General features: G+C 38.1%; 1 protein-coding gene across 1 annotated transcript in view; it reads right to left on the reverse strand.

Annotated features, from left to right (window-relative positions):
- The window catches only part of LOC144270751 (CREB-binding protein), a 190,033-nt gene that overhangs the window by 16,459 nt on the left and 154,028 nt on the right, over positions 1 to 19,546 (reverse strand). The window contains exons 20-28 of the mRNA XM_077827415.1: positions 14,906 to 14,986; positions 14,050 to 14,106; positions 13,106 to 13,183; positions 12,502 to 12,569; positions 3,992 to 4,142; positions 2,976 to 3,122; positions 2,360 to 2,473; positions 1,616 to 1,781; positions 325 to 492 (exon numbers count right to left, since the gene is read on the reverse strand). Of these exons, the coding sequence (XP_077683541.1) occupies positions 325 to 492; positions 1,616 to 1,781; positions 2,360 to 2,473; positions 2,976 to 3,122; positions 3,992 to 4,142; positions 12,502 to 12,569; positions 13,106 to 13,183; positions 14,050 to 14,106; positions 14,906 to 14,986 (1,030 nt within the window). The remainder of the gene's footprint in view (positions 1 to 324; positions 493 to 1,615; positions 1,782 to 2,359; positions 2,474 to 2,975; positions 3,123 to 3,991; positions 4,143 to 12,501; positions 12,570 to 13,105; positions 13,184 to 14,049; positions 14,107 to 14,905; positions 14,987 to 19,546) is intronic.

A 19,546-nucleotide genomic window follows, 5' to 3' on the forward strand; every position in this document is an offset into this window, starting at 1 on the left:
GCCATTGTGCAATCCAAATTAGCTCACAGACATCCCTGGGTTTTAGAAAACATTTTAAAAGAAAGTAGGAATGTTGTCTGTGACATGGAAGCTTTTACTACTCTATTTAAAAAGTGCCATAGAATTTTTCACTTTTATCTGGAAAGAAGCCAGAAATTTAGCTGATAGGAACTTTGGATTAAAAACTCAACTGAAAGACAAAAAATATTTTTTTCTCCTAGTTCTGAATTGCATTATCAATATCGGGTATGAGCTCTAGCTGAGATTAGCAACTTGGACAACTTCTGATCTGGGGACAAATACTGTATGCAAAGGTTAACTTACCTCTGTTGTTTCACTAGCTGCTGTACTTTCCTCCTTCTTCCTCTCCTCCTCTTCCTGTTCCAGCTCCTTAATGCTCTCTTCCAGCACATTTGGCCAGAAATCACCTTCAAAGTAAGGCAGCTCCTTGGCACTCGTCAGCCTATCCTCAGTTGCTTGTTTGAAGATGTCCTGTTAAATGTGTCACACAATAGTAAGATTGAATGAAGTACCCAAAAAAAAAAAAAAAAAAAAAAGCCTGAAGTCAACAGCAGAACCTGAGGCATACCTGCTGCACTCACATGGCTTAAAGCTTTTTTAGTACACTTGAAAAGGAACTGGTTCTACATGGAGGAGTTTACAGTGTATTCTAAAACACTGTCACAAATACAACTGCACAGCTAATGATTATAAAGTTACTAGCAATGTGTATATATGTTTCGTTTCTTGAAAACGAAGTATTTGTATGATCAGAAAAGAACAGATTCTCTAGCAGCCTTCTCTTTCTCCTTTGTAACCCTCAGTGGAATACAATAGGGACCATTACTCAACGTAGAGTTTTTTGAAAGAAAAAAGGTAACTGGTTATTAGGCTAAACGTTAGCCAAGTGTCCTATACCCCTAGGAAAGAACATCTCTCCTACAAATTTACAAGCTGCACAGCTTTTCCGTTACAAGATAAGCAATGAATGTGACAAGGGCACTACAGAGCTTTTCATTCACTACTCAGCTAAGTTAGCTAATTAAGAGTGAACGGCATAACTTTCCTTAGCATCATACTTCATAAACTCAGTGAAAAAACTCCTTTCAAATGAACTGTGCACCTTTAGCCTGCGATTTTCAATGGGTCATAACTGGGTCAAATCAAAACCAATTTTTGCCACCATCCTCCAAAGCACTTTTCCTTGACAAAGGCTATTTCCATGCCAAAATTCAGCTTTCACCTCCAGGCATTTCAGGACCACTGCTGTTCAAATAGGCCTGATTAAAATATGTATCTATATACTGTATAGCTATCTATCTAGATATTTATTTAATTTTTCACTCTCTAGCCAAACCTGGCTGAATTAGTTTTGCTCAAATGCTCACAAAAAAATTTCCATTAAGGCAGAGACCCAGACTAAAAGGCTGTAACCTCAGAGGTGAAAGTTGCAGAAAACTGTAAGCAAAGGAAGATAGTAGCTAAGAATGTAAATGTTTATAAAACATGAAGCAGAACAGTCACTGCCTCTTCCCTTACATTGAAGAAGTGTAGTAAGTAGCCTAGATATAAGGAACACTGTAAAATCAATCCAGCCAGTAAAAGGTATACAAACCTTGTAGTCATGAATGATCCTCTCAGCAAATGCCTTGTCCAACATCTTCTTATACCATTCTTGCAAGCGTTTGGGTTTTGGTATTTTCTGATCAGGGGGATGGCAATGGAAAATATAGTCATCTCCTTCACTTGGGGGACAAGCCCAAATATGACCTGTCACATACCTGCAGGTTACATGCAAAAGCCAATAACATCTCAATTAACACTCAGCATTATAATTAAATTCCTTTGCCTTTTCTATACATAAACCCAACCACATTTACAAATGGACTCAGACTTCTTGCTTCCTTATAAAGATGTTGGGGAGTTTTATGGCAGTAATAGCTTGTGTCTATACAAGGGCCCATGGTCTAATCATGGAACTTATGCTTTGAATGGGCTATTTAGTACCCAACTCTCTCACGAGTTTAGTGGGTGGAGGGAATGAGATTCTCTCAGTCTAAAAAGGGAAAGAGAAATTAAGGAAAAACATTCCCAGTATGGGGAAAACACCACTATACGTTCACTGGTGCAGAAATCCAAACAATATCTCCACTGCGGGACAAGAGGTGTCTGTTTCATAAGACTCTTGAGAAGATGGTGGAAGGAAGGTAAGAGATTGTCTTAAATCAAAAGCCCTCCTCACACCCAAAGTAAGAGAGAAGTCTACTCTTTAATTAAAGTTACATAGAGTAACCATACTGTTCACATGACATTGAATTACAGCATCATTTTGCAAAGAATTCAGACAACTTTTGCTTACCCAAGTTTCTTCACATACTCCAGATATCCAATAAGGATTTCATGATAAACGGCAGTTCGGAGGCAGCGGGGTCGGAAGAAATGAATACTATCTAGATACGATATGTACACACGCCTGTGAGGACGAGGGAGAAAACAAAAAAGAAAATGATTCAAATACAAACCACATTAGCTTTCATAGACTGGTGTTCAGCTTTTACAGCCACTGACTTGGTTGCTTTGGGCAGGGACCTGGAAAATAAAGACTGCAGCTGATTTCAAAGAGGAGCACTACTTTTCACTGACCAAAGAGACACGTTAAAGTACATGATGTAAAGTTGCTGAAATAAAAGTGAAATATTGCCAGTGTTTCACCTTTTGGACAACAGACAAAGATATTGAGAGACCAGGGAAAATGCTAGCATGGAAGTAGATAGATTTGAATTTTATGTACTTCCTAACATTTTGACTGTCAATTTTTTTTTTTTTGGTGTGGAAAAGTCTTCACACTTAACTTTATAGTAAGACTGCGTGTGCCATGAATATTTCAGTATGTGGAAGTATGGGTAGCTAGCCTGTATTTAAAGTATTAAAAGGCTCCATGTGCACCAGTCACTGCTGGAGAAATGAAAAAGTACCTGGTATTTGGAGGTGGGCAGTCAGAGCCATACTCCTGTACATGCATGCCAAAGAAGCACACATCCACTCCATCTATCTCCTCGAAAGCAAACAGAGCTTTAGTTCGGTAAGGGAAGGACTCTGACATTTCACCAGAATCCACAAACCTGCAGGAAAGGAAGAAATCTATCAATGGACTCTAAAATTCTATCAAAAAGGAAACAGATCTTTACAACATTTTTTAATTCTTCAGAAATATTTAAGTACCAGTTGTGGCAGAGTACAGAATCATATTAAAATGGCATCATGGCAATGCAAGACCAGTTTCCATAAAGCTTTGAGACAAAAGTTTTTCCATACAATTAACTTATGATTGAATATGTAAACACAAAGTACAAAATTGTCCAAAGAAACTGCCAGCCTCTAAGTAAATGGTACATTAGTTATAACGCATTGAAGTTACTAACTGAAATGCAGTCAACACTCTGCCGTCTTTGGAGTAAAACTGAAGTACTTTTATGGATAAAGCCTTTCAAAAACCATCCCATTTGTCATGAAATAGCCCATTTACTATAAAAGCATTTCCAGAAGCCAATGTATACAGAAAGGCAACATAATTAATGAAATGTTACTAGAGTAGAACTTTATTAATCTGCACTGTACTAAATTGCACATCCTACAATCTGCACAAAAATAGTGATTTTTTCCTCACCTCTTCTAGATTTAATAGTAATAAAAGACCTCGATGTTGCATAATCTAAGGTCGCATTATTTTTATAAAATACACTACAGAATATAGCGGTGTCATAAGTAACTTAAAAGTTAAAATACAACTCCCAAAATAAATTAAAGTACATTTTATGGTGTATTGACTTCATTATGTTTGTTCACTTGCTTGCCAATTCCCAAACTCTGATAATTTACAAAGCATCTCCAAACCAGTGCAGACTAGTGAGGTTCTACTATACCTAGGTAGGCAAAAAGTTACACAAGAAATATACATCAAAATGCTACCATAATAAAAGAGAGGACTAACCTGGATTTCATTCCTGGTTTTACTTCGACTGTCTTATCTGAACTGGCTACGACTCTGACAAAGACTTCCCCAGCTTCAGGATGATTCTGTCGCCGCAAAAACTTGTTTACTCTATCTTCCAAATGATTTCCTAAACGGGTAGTTTGAAGCCCTAAGGGGGAAAAATATCAAAGACCAAGTAAGTAGTGATAAAAAGTTTGGGGAAACTGAAGCATAGTTTAGATTGAATCACAGTGTCAGAGATCTTTCTGACTCACTGCTCCTAGGATGCAGTCATAGTGCTTTCAATTTTCTTTACTATTGCATGAGAATTAGAGTTACCTTCTACAGCCAAAATAAAAAGTCACCTTCCTAGCGAAAGTTAAATTTACACAACTCTTATAGGCAGGCTAACCACACCACAGTGGAAAAAACACTTTGTAAATGCGCTAACAAAGGAGGCTTTTACGGTAATTTAAAATTTGTAGGAGATTTTTTAAATACTGCAAAATTTTTCTTGTAAGAAAAACACTCATTTGGCTGCTTGACAGAGATTACATCAGTTTATAAATCTGGCTCCCAGCCACACCTTTTGAAGCAAAGCAAGTCAACAGAAATGAAAAGCCTCCTGACTTCAGTGGAGATTTCACTGTTTTTAAAACAGAGGTTTCAGTCTGAGTAATCTACATAATTATAAAAATGTACATATTGAGCTTTAATAGTTATTTGCACAGGCAAAGAAGCCCCTAAAGGTTCAAGTCCACATCCTGTATATCCCTGCTCCACTAATCCCGTTTTTCTTTTTACATAACATTTAAAAATTATTCATGAAAAAAGTACACTACAGACAAAAAGATACAATTTTTAATACATTCAAAATATAAAGTCTTTCAAAACTCTACTTTTAAAGAAAAATAACCCTTGTCATTTAAATTGTGAAAATGAAAGTACCTTATGTTGTAGGGCTTATTGCTACTGCTTTTTAAATCATTTATACAATTTTACATACAAATTACTACTTGGAAAAATATATTTAATTATTCTAGTCTTACCAGCATATTTGCTCCCTATCTAAAATCAAGGTGGTGGCATAATTCACTTATGCATTCTCATGGTCACCCATTTTACCCTGCTACATTTAATTTACAGTCCCCCGCAGCTACTATTCATCAGTCGTAGGGTTATGTGATTTGTCACAGAGGTCACGGAAATGTGAATTTAAATAAAGTCAGTGAAATCTTGGAAAAATGACTGTAAAAACACATTTGATTAGGCCCCCAGAACAAGTGGTGGTGTGACCTGGACACAAGGTCACAGTGCTACTCATGTTTGGCCTGTCCACCCTTCCATCTCCACCTACAGAGGGGTGGACAAGCCAAATCTGAGTGTGCTGCAACCCCGTATGCCAGTTTGCAATGCCTGGAGCTGGGTCCAACTCTGAGGGACAGGAGTCTATGGGATGAGTACAGGGTGGGCTTACTCTCCAATCTCCCCCCACCCCACCTCCTGAAAGGGCCTCATCATTCAACACCCCTATGATACTCATTTATGTAGCAAAAATGACATTAACTGGTGACCCTTTCATTACTTATCTTCTTTTCCCCCCTCACCTCTGCAATGAAATGTACTAAAAATTTCCATGCCAAAACCTTAATCAGTTGCCATCTAGCCAGGAGGCAAGACTGTTGTCTCTTATAACTGACCACCTGGGGTGTTCACATAGTAGTGGAACTGAATACCCACCTGAAGATTACTTTAAAACCCAAGAGTGCACTGACAGTTGTAATGACGCAAAAGACAACACCATTCCTACCTACAGAGCTTACATTCTAAGATTTTATTTCGTATGACAATATATAAAAATATACAATGTATTAAAAATCTCAATATAAAAATTAACCCTAAGCATACCCCTTCCTTAACACCTCGATAATCTAACTCCACAATCTAGTGGAATTCTGTGGTTAGGACATCAGCAGAGCACACTCTGGAGTGTCACTACATGGGAGACTGCATGCTGACTGCAGAGGAACTTGATCAATGGAAAACTGTATCATTCCCACTTTTAACACTAATACGCTGAATGATGACGTGGGACATTCCACACATCATATTACAGTAGATTGGGCTTTGAAGTTTACACCTGCAGATCATTGTTAAAAGTGGTATTTAATTTTGGCAATGTTTCTATCTTAAGAACATAGAAAAAGGAGCATAGTTCCATTATATGAAACTAGTAATTGCATCCAGCATATTTTTAGCTAGCAGCTGTAATGAATTCTAATGATTTTGTCCTCATTTTAACATCTTTCAGTGGGTAATTCTACCAAGTGATTCCCACTTCCCTTCAAAGTCATTTCATCACTCTGTGCTATTGCACAGTAAGTCATGGAAACTAAGGAGAAGGCCAAATGAACAGATGTATAGAGCAAGAATATAATTATGCTTGCAAGAGATTACCAACATCCATGCCAACCCAAGCATTAACCCTAAAATACAATCCTTAAGAGCCAAGCATTTTGACTGCTCTAAAAATATGTTAATATTCTCTCTTAACAAGCTACTATATTTTTGGCTCTCAGCTGCAGTTCATACAGTTACTATAAAAAGCTACAGAAGGAGTTTTAAACTTATTTTCAAGACAATCCTTACTAAAGCTTGAAAAACATATCTGGCACCTACTACCCTGAGAGCTTGGGCTACCTTTGGGCTAAGTTCCCTCTCAGTCATGTGGCCATGCAGCAGGCTATCACAGGCCAGTCAGGTGGGGAGAGGTGCCCCTCCCCAAGCCCAGCCGGAGCTCTAGGGCTGGGTCTTATGCAGTGGAGAGGAATTAAAACCCCGAGCCAAGCAGGGGCGCCCCCTGCCCATTGTGCCGCAGCCAACTCACCTGGTGAGTTCAATGAGCGACTCAGTTAGCGGGAGAGGTGCTTGAGCCTCTGCCCCATGACCCTGCTACGCCCCACAGAATGGAGTGTCACGCTGCCCCAGGCCCCCTGGCACAGACCCCCCACACCACTGCGGGCACCTCCAGCTCCATGGACTACTGGCAAAGTGGGAAACTTTGCATGAGAAAGGCTCTGTCTTCCGCTCCCTGTGCCCATGGGGGAGGCGCTTGCAGCTGTGTTTGAGCTCTCCAACCCCTTCCCCCGAACTTCGCTGGGCTGGAGGAGTGGAGCTGTGTGTGACCCAGAGCCCAAACCTCCAGCCGGAGCCTTCACTCCCCCCTCCAACCCTTTGCTACAGAGAAGCCAACCAGTCACTGGAAAAAAGCATGCACACTGCTGTTCAGGATCTCCATCTTTTCCTGCTAGTTGGTGTCTGACAAATCTGAAATGCTCAACCTAAAGCAGAAGTGGCACACTCTCTCTCTGGTCTCTTCCTCAGAACCTCCTGTTTGCTGTGATGATGGCACGGGATCTTCATTCCTCTACCTTCTACTAGTCAAATGCCTGCTGTGAGGGAAAGTTGGTCTCTGCTACATGGTCCTTCCCTTAAATTTTCTAGGTGCTGAATGGGGAAGTGTCCACTCTTCCCTAGTCAGTTTACAAGTCTCCCCACTGCACAGTTCCAGGTCCTTCCTCCCTTGCTGGTCATAATTCTCCCAAGTAGCAAACTAAAACTGACTTGAGTCTTGTCAGTTTTTCAGATGACCAAATGATTCTGAACAGGCATAGTGAACACTGACAAGATTGCCAAACTGCAGCAGAGTAAAAACTGACCAGAGCTCTGAGCAGCAACAGAGATACTGGAGCCATCTCTCTACATATTTAGGAAGACGACACTGTAACGGTTAAATTAGATTTATATTTGGAAGTTTATCTTTGCAAACCAGGAATGTTTGAAATTAAAGAAAGAAAAGAAGCTTGGATATTGGAGAAGTTGACAGCAATTGCCCAGAAAAGCTTTCTATGGAAAAATGCATTTTTAAAGCCCTTCTCTTTTACACTATTTGCAAATTTTGTTGTTGAAGCTAGTGGTTCTTAACCTGTGGTCTACCTAGAACTGACTTCTCATCCTTGTTTCTACATCTCTAGAAGGGGCCACTACTAAAACAAATTGGGGGAAGGGGGAGAAAGAAGGGAAGCTGAAGCTGCTCTTAGGAACTGAAGCCACCAGTGTGCTAGGATTGCCAGTCACCTCTGGGGGCTACCAGCAGGAGAGTAACATCAAGGGAAGGAGGAAACCAGATGGCCAGGCAATATTTACAAGAGAGCAGGGAAAGGAGAGAGGAACAAAACAGTGGGGTGGAGAAGATGAACTGAAGAACAAAATGAAACTGTAAAAATTATTCTCCCCCCCCGACAAAACTTATATTAAATTAAATGCAAAATAGCTATTAAAATATGATCCATACTCTAAAGGAGTTTGAAAACCTTTGGTTTAAGCAAATATTTGTCATGGAACCAATGCAAAAAACAGCCACAGAGAAGAGACATTATTAACTTAAAAATAAGATTAAATAAAAATTGTATTTTTATATAATAAACTACTACCATCACCGTACAAATTTAATTTGAAGTCTGATTTTACACAGGATTTGTCTTTCTTTACCTACTATTAAAATACCAGCAGTCAGACAATGCCACAAAAATCAAGTAAATCAGGCTGTTTAGGACACTGTGCCTTGGTAACATAGCATACTATATAGCACATAAAATCAGACATTTATGAGATCTTTTCAGCATGTAGACATATGAAGCTCTGTTTAGGTCTGAGTGGTAAATATAACTTGTAATTCACTACTTTACAAGTTAATGTAGTTTAAATGGTGAACTATAAAGTGTCAAATATCTGTTTATAAATTCCCAAACATAGGAGTATGTTCCAGATTGAAACCATAATAAAAACCTTTTGAACTGCTAGAACCTGTGACTTCTAAAGAACAAAATACATTCCCCTCTCAATTCCAATCTTTCTTGTTCACTTCTGGTTACTCAGAGCTTTCTTTTCCTTTAATATGTATTTCTTTTCATGCAATCTTTATGTAGTTAATATCCCCAGCCGAGAGACAGGAGAAAAAGTCTGGACCTCATATGTGCTAAGTAACTGTAGAAATTATTCCTTTTTTACACTTTAAATCTAAAGAAATTATTTTCTTTTTCTATTTTAACTTTTTTAAACTGAAAATTCTTTTTAGTTAATTTTTAAGATAGTATTTTCGTTAGATATACTTCCGTGCTCTCGCCCTCTACGCTTTTAAGAAATGCTATTGGGAACCCTGGGCCCAATAAAATATGAATGGAAGCATGATGTTTCTTCCTATGCCATTATTGCAGCTTTTGTAGGTATTCAAGGGTGCCAGAACAATTTTTACAGTTGGGGTGCTGATGATGGAAACCATGTATTTGGTGTTTGCTATTACTATTTCAAGCTATGGGGTGAGGCAGCATCCCTAGTTCCAGCCCCACTGGATTCCACACAATATTCTTGCTATCATTATACTGGCCAGGACCTCTGAAAAGCCACCCACTTGCAGTTGGACTTTCTGTGACAATGCCTCGTATTAAGGACTTAAGTGATGCAAAGAACCTTGCAAGTGCCTCTGTGGTGGGGTTAATTTTATCCTAGTAACAATTCCATAATTAAGGTTTAATTTAGCCCTACTTTCAGTGTACTTCTAACTTTTTATTGGAGCAATAAAATTTTTTTTTTTTTGCAAATTGGAATGCTTCAAATAGAGTAAAAAATTAAATCAGGAGGAATGTGCAGGATTAAAGATCTTTATATGCCACTTTATAAAAATACCTGTGTTTTATATTGTCCCCTAGCATCTTGCGCTTTTTTGGCCCATGTGTTTTAGGTTATGGTAGGTTTTAAGAATTCTAAACTTCACACACAGATGCAGCTCTTTGTGAATTCATGAATTAGGTATTTTTAATCCTTAGAACACCTTCTACAGACAAGTTATTTAGAAACCTTAACTCTTATGGAGAGTAAGAAGGGATCAAATAAGACAATCCAGTTTCATCTTGCTGGGAGGTGTCATGCCTGTTTATTACTATTTTTGATGTCACTGGAGGGCTAAAGAAATCCTCTTGGATCAGAGAAGGAAAGAAAAGGGGCAAGTGTGAGGAGGCGAGATGTGAGGACTGAAGAGGGCAATACAGGGAAATTAGGCACAACAAGCGGTAGGAATCAAAGAGAGGAACTTTGGCTTGTCAAAGATGATTATTAGCCTAACTGCACTTGTCAAACAGAAGAAGAGACTAGTAGAAGGCTTGCTGGGTTGGGGCAAAAGGAGAAGTGTGGGGGAGTCCTCTCACCACTTCAAGACGCACCCTCCCCCCGGAGGCATGCAGGGAGTCCCAGGGAATGAAGCAGTTCCCCTCCAGCGTGGTGCCCAGGAAACACGTATACTTCAAAAATGTAACAAAAACCAAGGAAAATCCCACTTAAAAAGTTAAGCTGGTAGTAATGCATAGTAACCTAAGGGTAAAAAAACTTACAAGAATATAGTCTCTCACACACACACACGTAAAACCCAGGAAACTCAAAGTTATGAATAAACTTAAAAGAAACCAAACATTTCCAAGTACAGAAATGCACTCAGACAATCTTAACTCTGCCTCTGTAGTGATGTCCTGAGGGAGGCGAACAGGAATAAACGCTAAAACCTTACCCACCCATAACAGGTTAGTCTCAACAGCAACCACAAACACCAGAATACATTATTCTTAATCTTATAATGGCTGGGGTTTGTACAGTCATAAAATGTCCAGAGACTAAAACTGTGCTTAATAAAATCCGGAGTAGACAAACAGAATACTAAAGGCCATCATTCCACAATAGTCATTATGCGTTGGATTTTCAAAAGCACGCAGCACTGGCTTAACAGCTCCCACTACTGTAAATGGTAAAACTTGCCATTGACTTCAATAAAAGCCGAGTTAGGCCAATGAAAATTTTGAAAATCCCACCCCAGAACTCCATGTGCTACCAATTATAGAAATATCAGTAAATAAGAATTATTGCATCTACTTACACACCTCCCCCAAGACTAGCTCATGAATGTATGGCACATACATGAAAAAAGCGAAAATGAGTGTGTTGACAAAGAACAGTTACAACTTATATACAAAAGTCTGTGCAAGCTGTACAAGTGCATTGTCTTCTCAATCTTTAACATTTCCGCTACCATGGACTGCCTCTACGAACAAAGATAACAAAGGGAAGATGGGAGTACAGTGAGTTGTGATCACCGGATCAATACGCTGGCTTTTACAAACTGAAGAGATGTTCGCTCCAGTCTGTGAATTTCTTAAACCTCTTCAAAAATGTCCTTCATCCAAAAATACCACTTCATACAACGTCGGGTGTTTGCTTACTCTGCAAACCCTTAATTACAAAACTACAGTGTTCAAAATAATGGCCTCAAATATGAAAAGAACAAAGGAGGAAAGTTTGGAGGCTGGCATCACCACAGTGGAATAAATTAAGGTTGTCTGCATGCCTTTCCATACTTCCCAATGTTTGGATTTGTTTAAATTAACTCTGAATTTCCTAGGTGTCTAATGTTTAATTTGTTTTTCCTCTCTACACGATGAATGCCATATTCGGCAGTGCTGGTCCTTATTGTATATTCAGCACTTGTACTGTACATGGAACTTTTATTGACATCACTTGGTGTTCTGTGGAGTTAACGTGTACACAATCTGCAATAAAGATTAGCACAGCAGATTGAACATTTTGCCCTAAGTGCCTAAAAGCTTTCGTTTTTTAATTAATATTTCAACTACAGCTTGACAAAAATTTGAAATTAGAATGTATTTAAAAAGCTCTAGACATAAAACGTGACAACTAAATATGATGTCTATTAAAACTGAGAATTTCTATTACTTTATACTAATTCAAAAAGCAGAGAGAGCTGTAAAAGGAAACAACTGATCATTTAACATTCCTGAATTACACCGCAAGTGCATGGACTACCACAGTATGAGTCTGCACAACTTATATATTTTAAATCTTGTTGATTGCCAAGCACAGAAATGTCAGACATTTATTTCTGTTTTAAGGCTACATGGAAACTAGTTTAAGTTTAATCAGTCATCTATGTGTTTAGTTTTGAGTTTCTGCTTTATTTTATACCTCAGAATTAGAAATACATATATATGTTGCAAAAAAACCCAATTGCTCAAAATCAGACGTTCAGCTCTCAGCACCATCCAATATAATCACTTCCACTTAACAGTGAGTTCTGTGCTGTTCATTGAATTCTGCATACACTAGCCTTTGAGAAATCTCTCATCAGTGCACTATCCATGGTGCAACTCCAGGGCACAGGCACTGATGATCGAGACCTGTGAAAAGCAGGTCTACATGACACTGAGTAAAATAACGGCAGCCACTGTTGCACTAGTACTCCTAATATTGCTAGCATTAGTGAAGCTGCACCAGTGGTAGGGGAGATCTCCTCTGCAAGCCTAACATATACTGGGATTTGGAATGGAAGGTACTGGGGCAGGAGCACAGGCAAGATAAAGGTTGAAGAAATTCTAAAATGTATGAACAGAAAAACCACACAAACTTACTCTTAGCACTGAATTTGTTCTCTTTACGTGTTCTACCAGTTTTCTTCAGACAATTGTCACAGACAAAGCTGTAAAACAACAAATTTTTGCTGATAATTTAGTATAAACAGCCCCAGCTAGCTTAATCCACCATTAAAACACTTTTAATAGTAGCAGTCAGAAAAAAAATGACTTGCATCCCAAACTACTGTCTCATCATTTAATATGGATTAGAAACAATTTAAGTACATCAAGTTCAGAAAATGTTAGATGCTTTAGAGTTGCTTTACTCATTCCACCAAATGAGTAACTAATACTGCACATTCATTTTATCTTTCTTTTAATATTTATCCCCTACCATTATCCAACTTTTACAAACAGTAAGTAATTCAGAAAGAGGAAACAATGTTTGTGGACAAGTTTCTCCCTACATATTTTAGCTTGAATATACAAAGGAGCCACTAACAACCAAATTAAAAATTCATTTACAGGTGGTTTGTCTCTTTATATGTGGTCCCTGAAAGAGAATTATTGTGTGTAAATCAACAGCTCAACAGGATCTATACAGCTAAGAGTTTCATTATAATTGCAGAAGAAAGGCTAAAACCCATCTAAGGCTACTTACCCTGAAGGCCAAATAATATCATAATGTAGCACACAAATCTGGTGCATCTTCCGACCACATTCTTTGCAATCAACAAAGCTTGGAAGAAAAAGGGAAAAAAAAAGCTACCTTAATTTCCTAAGAGATAAAGAGTATGAAACGACAAAAACCAGGTCAATGCTTGTTAGGCAGGTAATTCTCCACAGGGCTACCTTTCAACAATAAAACAAGATTATGTGGATGGGTATCAATGAAATATATTTACCTTGCTAGTAACCTCATTAAGGAAAATTTATAGACCAATGAAAAATACTTCCACACCAAAATGGAACTGGATATATTCTGCCATTATATTTAAGATCTAAAAATGTGTATAATACACTTAAGTTAACAAGGAACTGTCAAAACGTTGTGGGCCCAAAAGAGAACGAGAATGGTCCTTTGTCCAAACTCTTACTTTCTAGACCCTTTCCCTGGGTCCTACCGGTCATCCATATTTAAGCTAAATTTCCTATTGACTGCAGTACGGAATTCTGCTTGCAAAAAACAGGTATTCTATGACCTCCATCTATTTAAGTTTTCAACTAACTGTTGCAAACACAGGTTGAGTAAAGTTGCTCAAGCTTACTGCCAACCTAACACGCAGTTCTCAAACTGTGGGTCGGGACCCCAAAGTGGGTTGCAACCCCATTTTAATGAAAAGTTCTCTTGAAGTGCAAAATATTAAAGGCACATTTTACCCCAAATATAATATGTTTAAAAGTTGCCATACAAAGGGCTAAGAACTCTATGTAAAGATTTTGCTACCTATTTGGGTGGAGATGGGGAAGGGGACTGCTCTGGCTATATAGTTTCCCGTTTCTGAAATAATGGCCACAGAAGGAAGTAGTTGCTGTAACAACTACACAGTGATCATCAGAAAGTCATGTTAACTTTTTAATAAAAAAAGACGACCTAATACTTACGGCTCTGGATCTAGTGTATCATTTTTCTTCTTTTCAAACTGATCTTTTGAGATTGTTCTAAAGAGAAAGAGTAAAATGAAATTTTCCTATTGCCAGAATTACATCAGATGAAGCTAAGACCTTATCACGATTACTTGAATTGCAGCAAATGATTGAAATCTCAAGTCTGAAGAAGAAAGCACACCAGGGGAATTCAGTTTTGTTTAGACAAAGCAATTCCACTCATTTTTATTTTAACATGTATTTTTTTCACAGTTAGCAAAACTAGTTAATTGTGTAGTAAGCTAAAAGCACTATGATTACTACACAAATATAATCAATGTAAGATCCAATACAAGATGCAAAAAAACCTAGGAAAATTGCAGTAAGTAAAGAAGCCCTATCCAAAAATAGCCGGTCTTGACTATAAGCCTTGTTGCACCTCATTTCAAGCCAGTCTGTCAGGCTGAAAACAAGCTACAGCATTCATTCATGAAATGAGCGCTTCAAGAAGGTAACCGATCAGGCTTTCCAGCAGTATTGCCCTGTTTCACTAGCAAGTGCAAATAATCAATGAATCATTAAAATTTGCTTTCTGTTTACACTTTTTAGTGTCTGCTATCTCTGAAATCAACAGTACATGGGCAACTATCAAGGAGTGTGGCAAATAGAAGAAATGAAGACAGAGAATATTGATAATCGTCTGACACTGTAACAACAGTAAGTCACCTGTACCCATATAAACCTTCTCCTAGTAAGAAACTATACACCTTCCCTTAATTTACCCTAAAAGCAGCAAATGGTCAATTTCAGACAACCAAAACATTTCTTTTCCGTTATTTTAAATGTAGCATTAAGAAGAATCATGATTACTTACGTTTGTGGCTGGGAAGGGTCATCACCCAGGGTAACATTCTCCCCCTGGATTTCAGTGAAACACTTCTCACAGAAGTGATACCTGTCAGCAAGAAGGCCATATTTGGGTGAACTGGTCCATCATATTACACAGCCACCCAAGCAACGGAGCCATCAATCAGAGCAGGGCAGATCACCACGACGAAAGGGGGGGCGTTGTTGGTTGATTGATGGGTCAGTGTGGACAATGAAAAGGAACAGAGGGAAGGGAAGGGCAGGATTAGAGAACAGGGAAGGGAACAAACAGCACAGACATAAGAGGTAAGATGCAAACACCAAGACAACACAGAGCAGAAAGCCAAGGCAAAGCACAGATTAGCATTCGGTCTCATTTTATACACTACAGGCCATCTGTACTAACAAATAATAGGTTGTCAATCAAATTCAAAATTTTGGAATCATTTATAAGTAGCTGTTAAGTGCTACATTCGTATATCCTTCAAATTTAAGAATTTGGATTTGATTTTCATTTGTTAGAGAAAATGCTGTATAATTTCAGGCGTAAGAATTACTGAGCTTCCTTGGAAAAGAACACCCTGTCAAAAAGCCTGAAAAATATTTTCACAGAGAGTAACAAAAAAAAAGGGAAGATATGCCAAAAGCACTCAGTGATGTATTAGTAAAACTGCAAAGGCAGAAATAATCCTAATGTTGAAAAATCTATAAAAATGTTACAGATTCAAAAGTTATTTGGTTTATAAAATGAAATGTGACCAACTGCTCAGCTAACTGTATATTACTGCAAATGAAACCAAATCCATACTCTAGACAAACATTTAACAGAAATGCACTTATGGGTCAGAGTTTCCAGCCATTTATATATAAATATAAGTAATATATGTATATATGTGAACAACTTTGTATATATTGCACATACATACAATATATTTAAAGTAGTACATTAAAGATCTGCAATGAAGATTTGCAAACTGAATGTAAAGCAGGTTGCAATTTTCGGTCACTAGACCAACTGTCAGCCAATCCACGACACTCAGCAAAAACACTGCTGTGATTTAGTAAACCAAGTTGAGTAAATGAGAGGTCTACTTAAAGATACAATCTGCATTTGAAAAAAAAAATCTAGCTACACAGATTTTTTTGTAGCAGATGAACTGGAACCAAAGTTGTCAGAATTGTAAAGAATACAACAGGAAAAAAAAAAAAACAAACCCTAAATGTTTGGAAAGGGTAAGACTTAAAACAGGAACAAAGTTAACAAATATAGGCCACAACCATAGAAAGTAAAACTGGCCACACGGGATCATCAAAGTAAAAAAAGCTGTATGAAGGTTTAAGAGCGAGAAGAGAGTATAAGCAGCAATGGCAGAACAGTGAAATGCAGTTTTAGTACTCAGCACCAGATCTATAGGTAAAAGTGATGAGCATAAAAGGCATCAGAATAGGACTCAGAAAGCCACACTGAACCAACAATATATAGGATGGCAATAAATAGGGTTGCTTGCCCCTTCATTCATTCAAATACCTCCCCTCTCCCACTACTGTAATCCAGGTGACAGCTTCCTGATGCTGTATTTTCATGAAGATAGCAAAGTCATTTGCAGGCTCTTACTGAAATGTATTGAGTGGAACTTTCTTCTTGTGACTGGCACTAACCGTTATGTTACTAGTAAGATGTAAATTTTAAAGCATTTGTAAAACAACCCAAATTCAAACAAATTGAACTTAATTCCGCAGTGGTGCCCAATAACCATTGGACGCAGCTGAGGAAGGGAGCTGCAAAAGAGCTATTTGAAGGTCCCAAATCTTGGAGCCTACACTTTCTCCCAGAGTTTACCTCAACTAGCTAACATGAGTTAAAACTGCAACTGTCTTGTCCTCACTAGGATTTTATGTGCATTAGTTAACATGAATTACTTTAACACAAGTTAAAAATATGCTTTTTCTCTAAATGAAGGCAGGACTTTGGAGCTGCCAGAATGATGCAGAGGGGGCAGAAGATCTAACTTGTTACCTTTTGGTTGTAGGGGATTGAGATAGACAATAGACATTTTATAAATTAAGCAGAACATCATTTTGGCAGAGTACTAATTGCACATACCCTACTTCTACTAACTTTGTTTCTGAATTCTGCCTATTTCGGACACTTTGGCCAGAATAAATACTGGTGTGTGTGAGTGTACATATTAACATTTTCTCAGATACAGCAAACTCCCTTCTTTTCTTTATAGTAAGGCTGCTCATTTTCAGAGTCAAATTGAACACCTAGGTCAAATAGGTACTGCTATAACTAGAGAAATCAATGGTCATGGCTCCACTGAATTTTTTTGCATTCAAATGGTTTTGGAAATTGTTAATTCTGATATACTTTCAGATTAAGTTTATAGTCTCTGAAAACACTTATGAGACTGAGCAATAAGTAATCATGATCAACCCCTAGATTGCATGTTACTTAAATCAAATAGTAAAGGCAATATTATACAAATTAGTCTCTAGGGCTAGTCGATCCATTATTCATACTGTGACCATTACAGATTCTATTTTGCAAGATGGTGAGCACTCCTGCCCCAATCTAGCAAAGCACTTATGTGCATATGCATGAAGAGAAGCACATGCTGCAGTGTTTTGCTGGATCAGGACCAGAGCTCACAGCCCCCTGCAGAATTAACAACTCACAGGGATTGAGTCCCATGAAATAATTAAAATGAGAATACAAAAAAACTGAAATACAATAATACCTAAAGGCTCTGAAGGTCTATACAATCTGATCGCCCAGATGATACTCTATTTATAGATATATAATGATGAATACAGAATTGCACAGAAGAAATGAGACTTGCCTGTAGCTTTCAGAGTTTTCCATAACAATTTTGCATGCATGCAGTCAATATTATAAGATTAAAATCTACAGCAACACCACAATACTGTGGTTACTCCAGTCATACAAAAACAACCATGTGGTTCTTGTAACACATTGAAAATGAAAAGCTTTTCAAATGCAGACTGTTTAGATAACTGTGAATCCCTCTTAATAAAGATAGCACTATGTTTCAGTGGCTCAAATCAAGGAAAGGTTCAAACATCTTTGCATACACATCTCTAATGGTTCAAAGTTCCAGACTGAAATTAGATAATTTTCCTTCATATATACTTTAAGTAAATAATTGCCCATTGCAATTGATCGTGGATATAATATCAAGTTTCAAATCAATCTTTCACAATGCCTGAGCATTCTTTGTCAGGATTTAGTTAATCTGTGATATGCTGGCTTCAGATAACACTGTTATATAATCCCCAATAACGATGTCTACTACACAAGTTGAAAAACAAGGATATGTAGCATATTGCGGATTTGCTAGACACATACAATTTGTTTCATGCTAATTTACTATTTGGTTAGGTAAAAGCTAGGATTTTGGTAAGGGAATTATACAAGGAAATTGTTTCTGTGAATAAGCACAGCAGAATATAGGCTTTCCATAACTTGGTACATAGTTTCTTTTCCTAACAGAATACACGTAACTGAACTGCTGTTCATTCAACCAGAACACAGTCCCCCGTGGACTGGGACTCTGCAGATCTGGGTTCAAAACACCCTGCTCTGTCACTGAGGGTATGTTTACACTACAATTAGACACCTGCAGCTGGTCTGTGCCAACTGACTAGGGCTTGTGGGGCTCAGGTAAATGGGCAATTTAACGGCAGGGTAGATTTCCAGACTCCAGGACTCTGCAAGGTGGGAGGATCCCAGAGCTCGGGCGGCAGCCCGAACCCCGGGGCCCAAGTCAGCTGGCACAGAGCAGCCTCAGGTTTTTATTTGCAGTGCAGACCTATCCTGACCCACTGTGTGACTCTGGACAAGTCCCATTCCCTCCCTATGCCTGTTTCCTCTCCCACCATGTCTCTTTTGTCTATTTAGATTGGAACTTCTTTGGAAGAGAGACCGTCGCTCACTATGCATCTGTTTAATTACTAGTGAAATGAGACTGCACTATACTTCTTAGTCAACAAATAAAATCTTGCCACCCCACCCCAAATGAAGGTATCCATGCTCTATCAATCCCATATATCTGGCATTCTAACAACTGAATTTGCATTTAAAAGAACAATCCTAGTGATCTATCACCTCTTGAAAAAAAGAAACATTATTTAAAAAGGACATTCAAATATCTGGATGTTTAATCAGAAGGAAATGTCTGATCAGTTTGAAATTCTTATCCCAAGATCTTGTATTTACAGACGAGTTCTCTCCTCTCTTAGCAACTGTGGGAAAAAACACACACACTTTTTACATCAGTGTGTGTCAGTGCAAAACACCACCAGTTGAGCTGCATGCCTTGCAGTACTTTTATATGTTTTTAAAATTTTGAAATAAAGTCAGAAGAAACAAATCCACATGACCTATCTACAAGGCAAGTCTTCAGGTAAAGTTGCTACACATGAATGATGACTGAACATCATAGGATCAGTAAGGCCCAATCCATAATCTACTTCCCTGTTTTACTAAATTAAAGCTTCTGTGAACAGCTCCTTCACCGTCATAAATCCTTGACATCTGAACCAAATAACTCTTTTATCCCTTATCTTTTTTAAGTGTTTCAGACACATAATCCATTTTTGTTAAAAAAGTAACAAAGTATTTAGT

Source organism: Eretmochelys imbricata, chromosome 10 (genome assembly GCF_965152235.1).
Source record: "Eretmochelys imbricata isolate rEreImb1 chromosome 10, rEreImb1.hap1, whole genome shotgun sequence".
Taxonomy (NCBI): domain Eukaryota; kingdom Metazoa; phylum Chordata; order Testudines; family Cheloniidae; genus Eretmochelys; species Eretmochelys imbricata.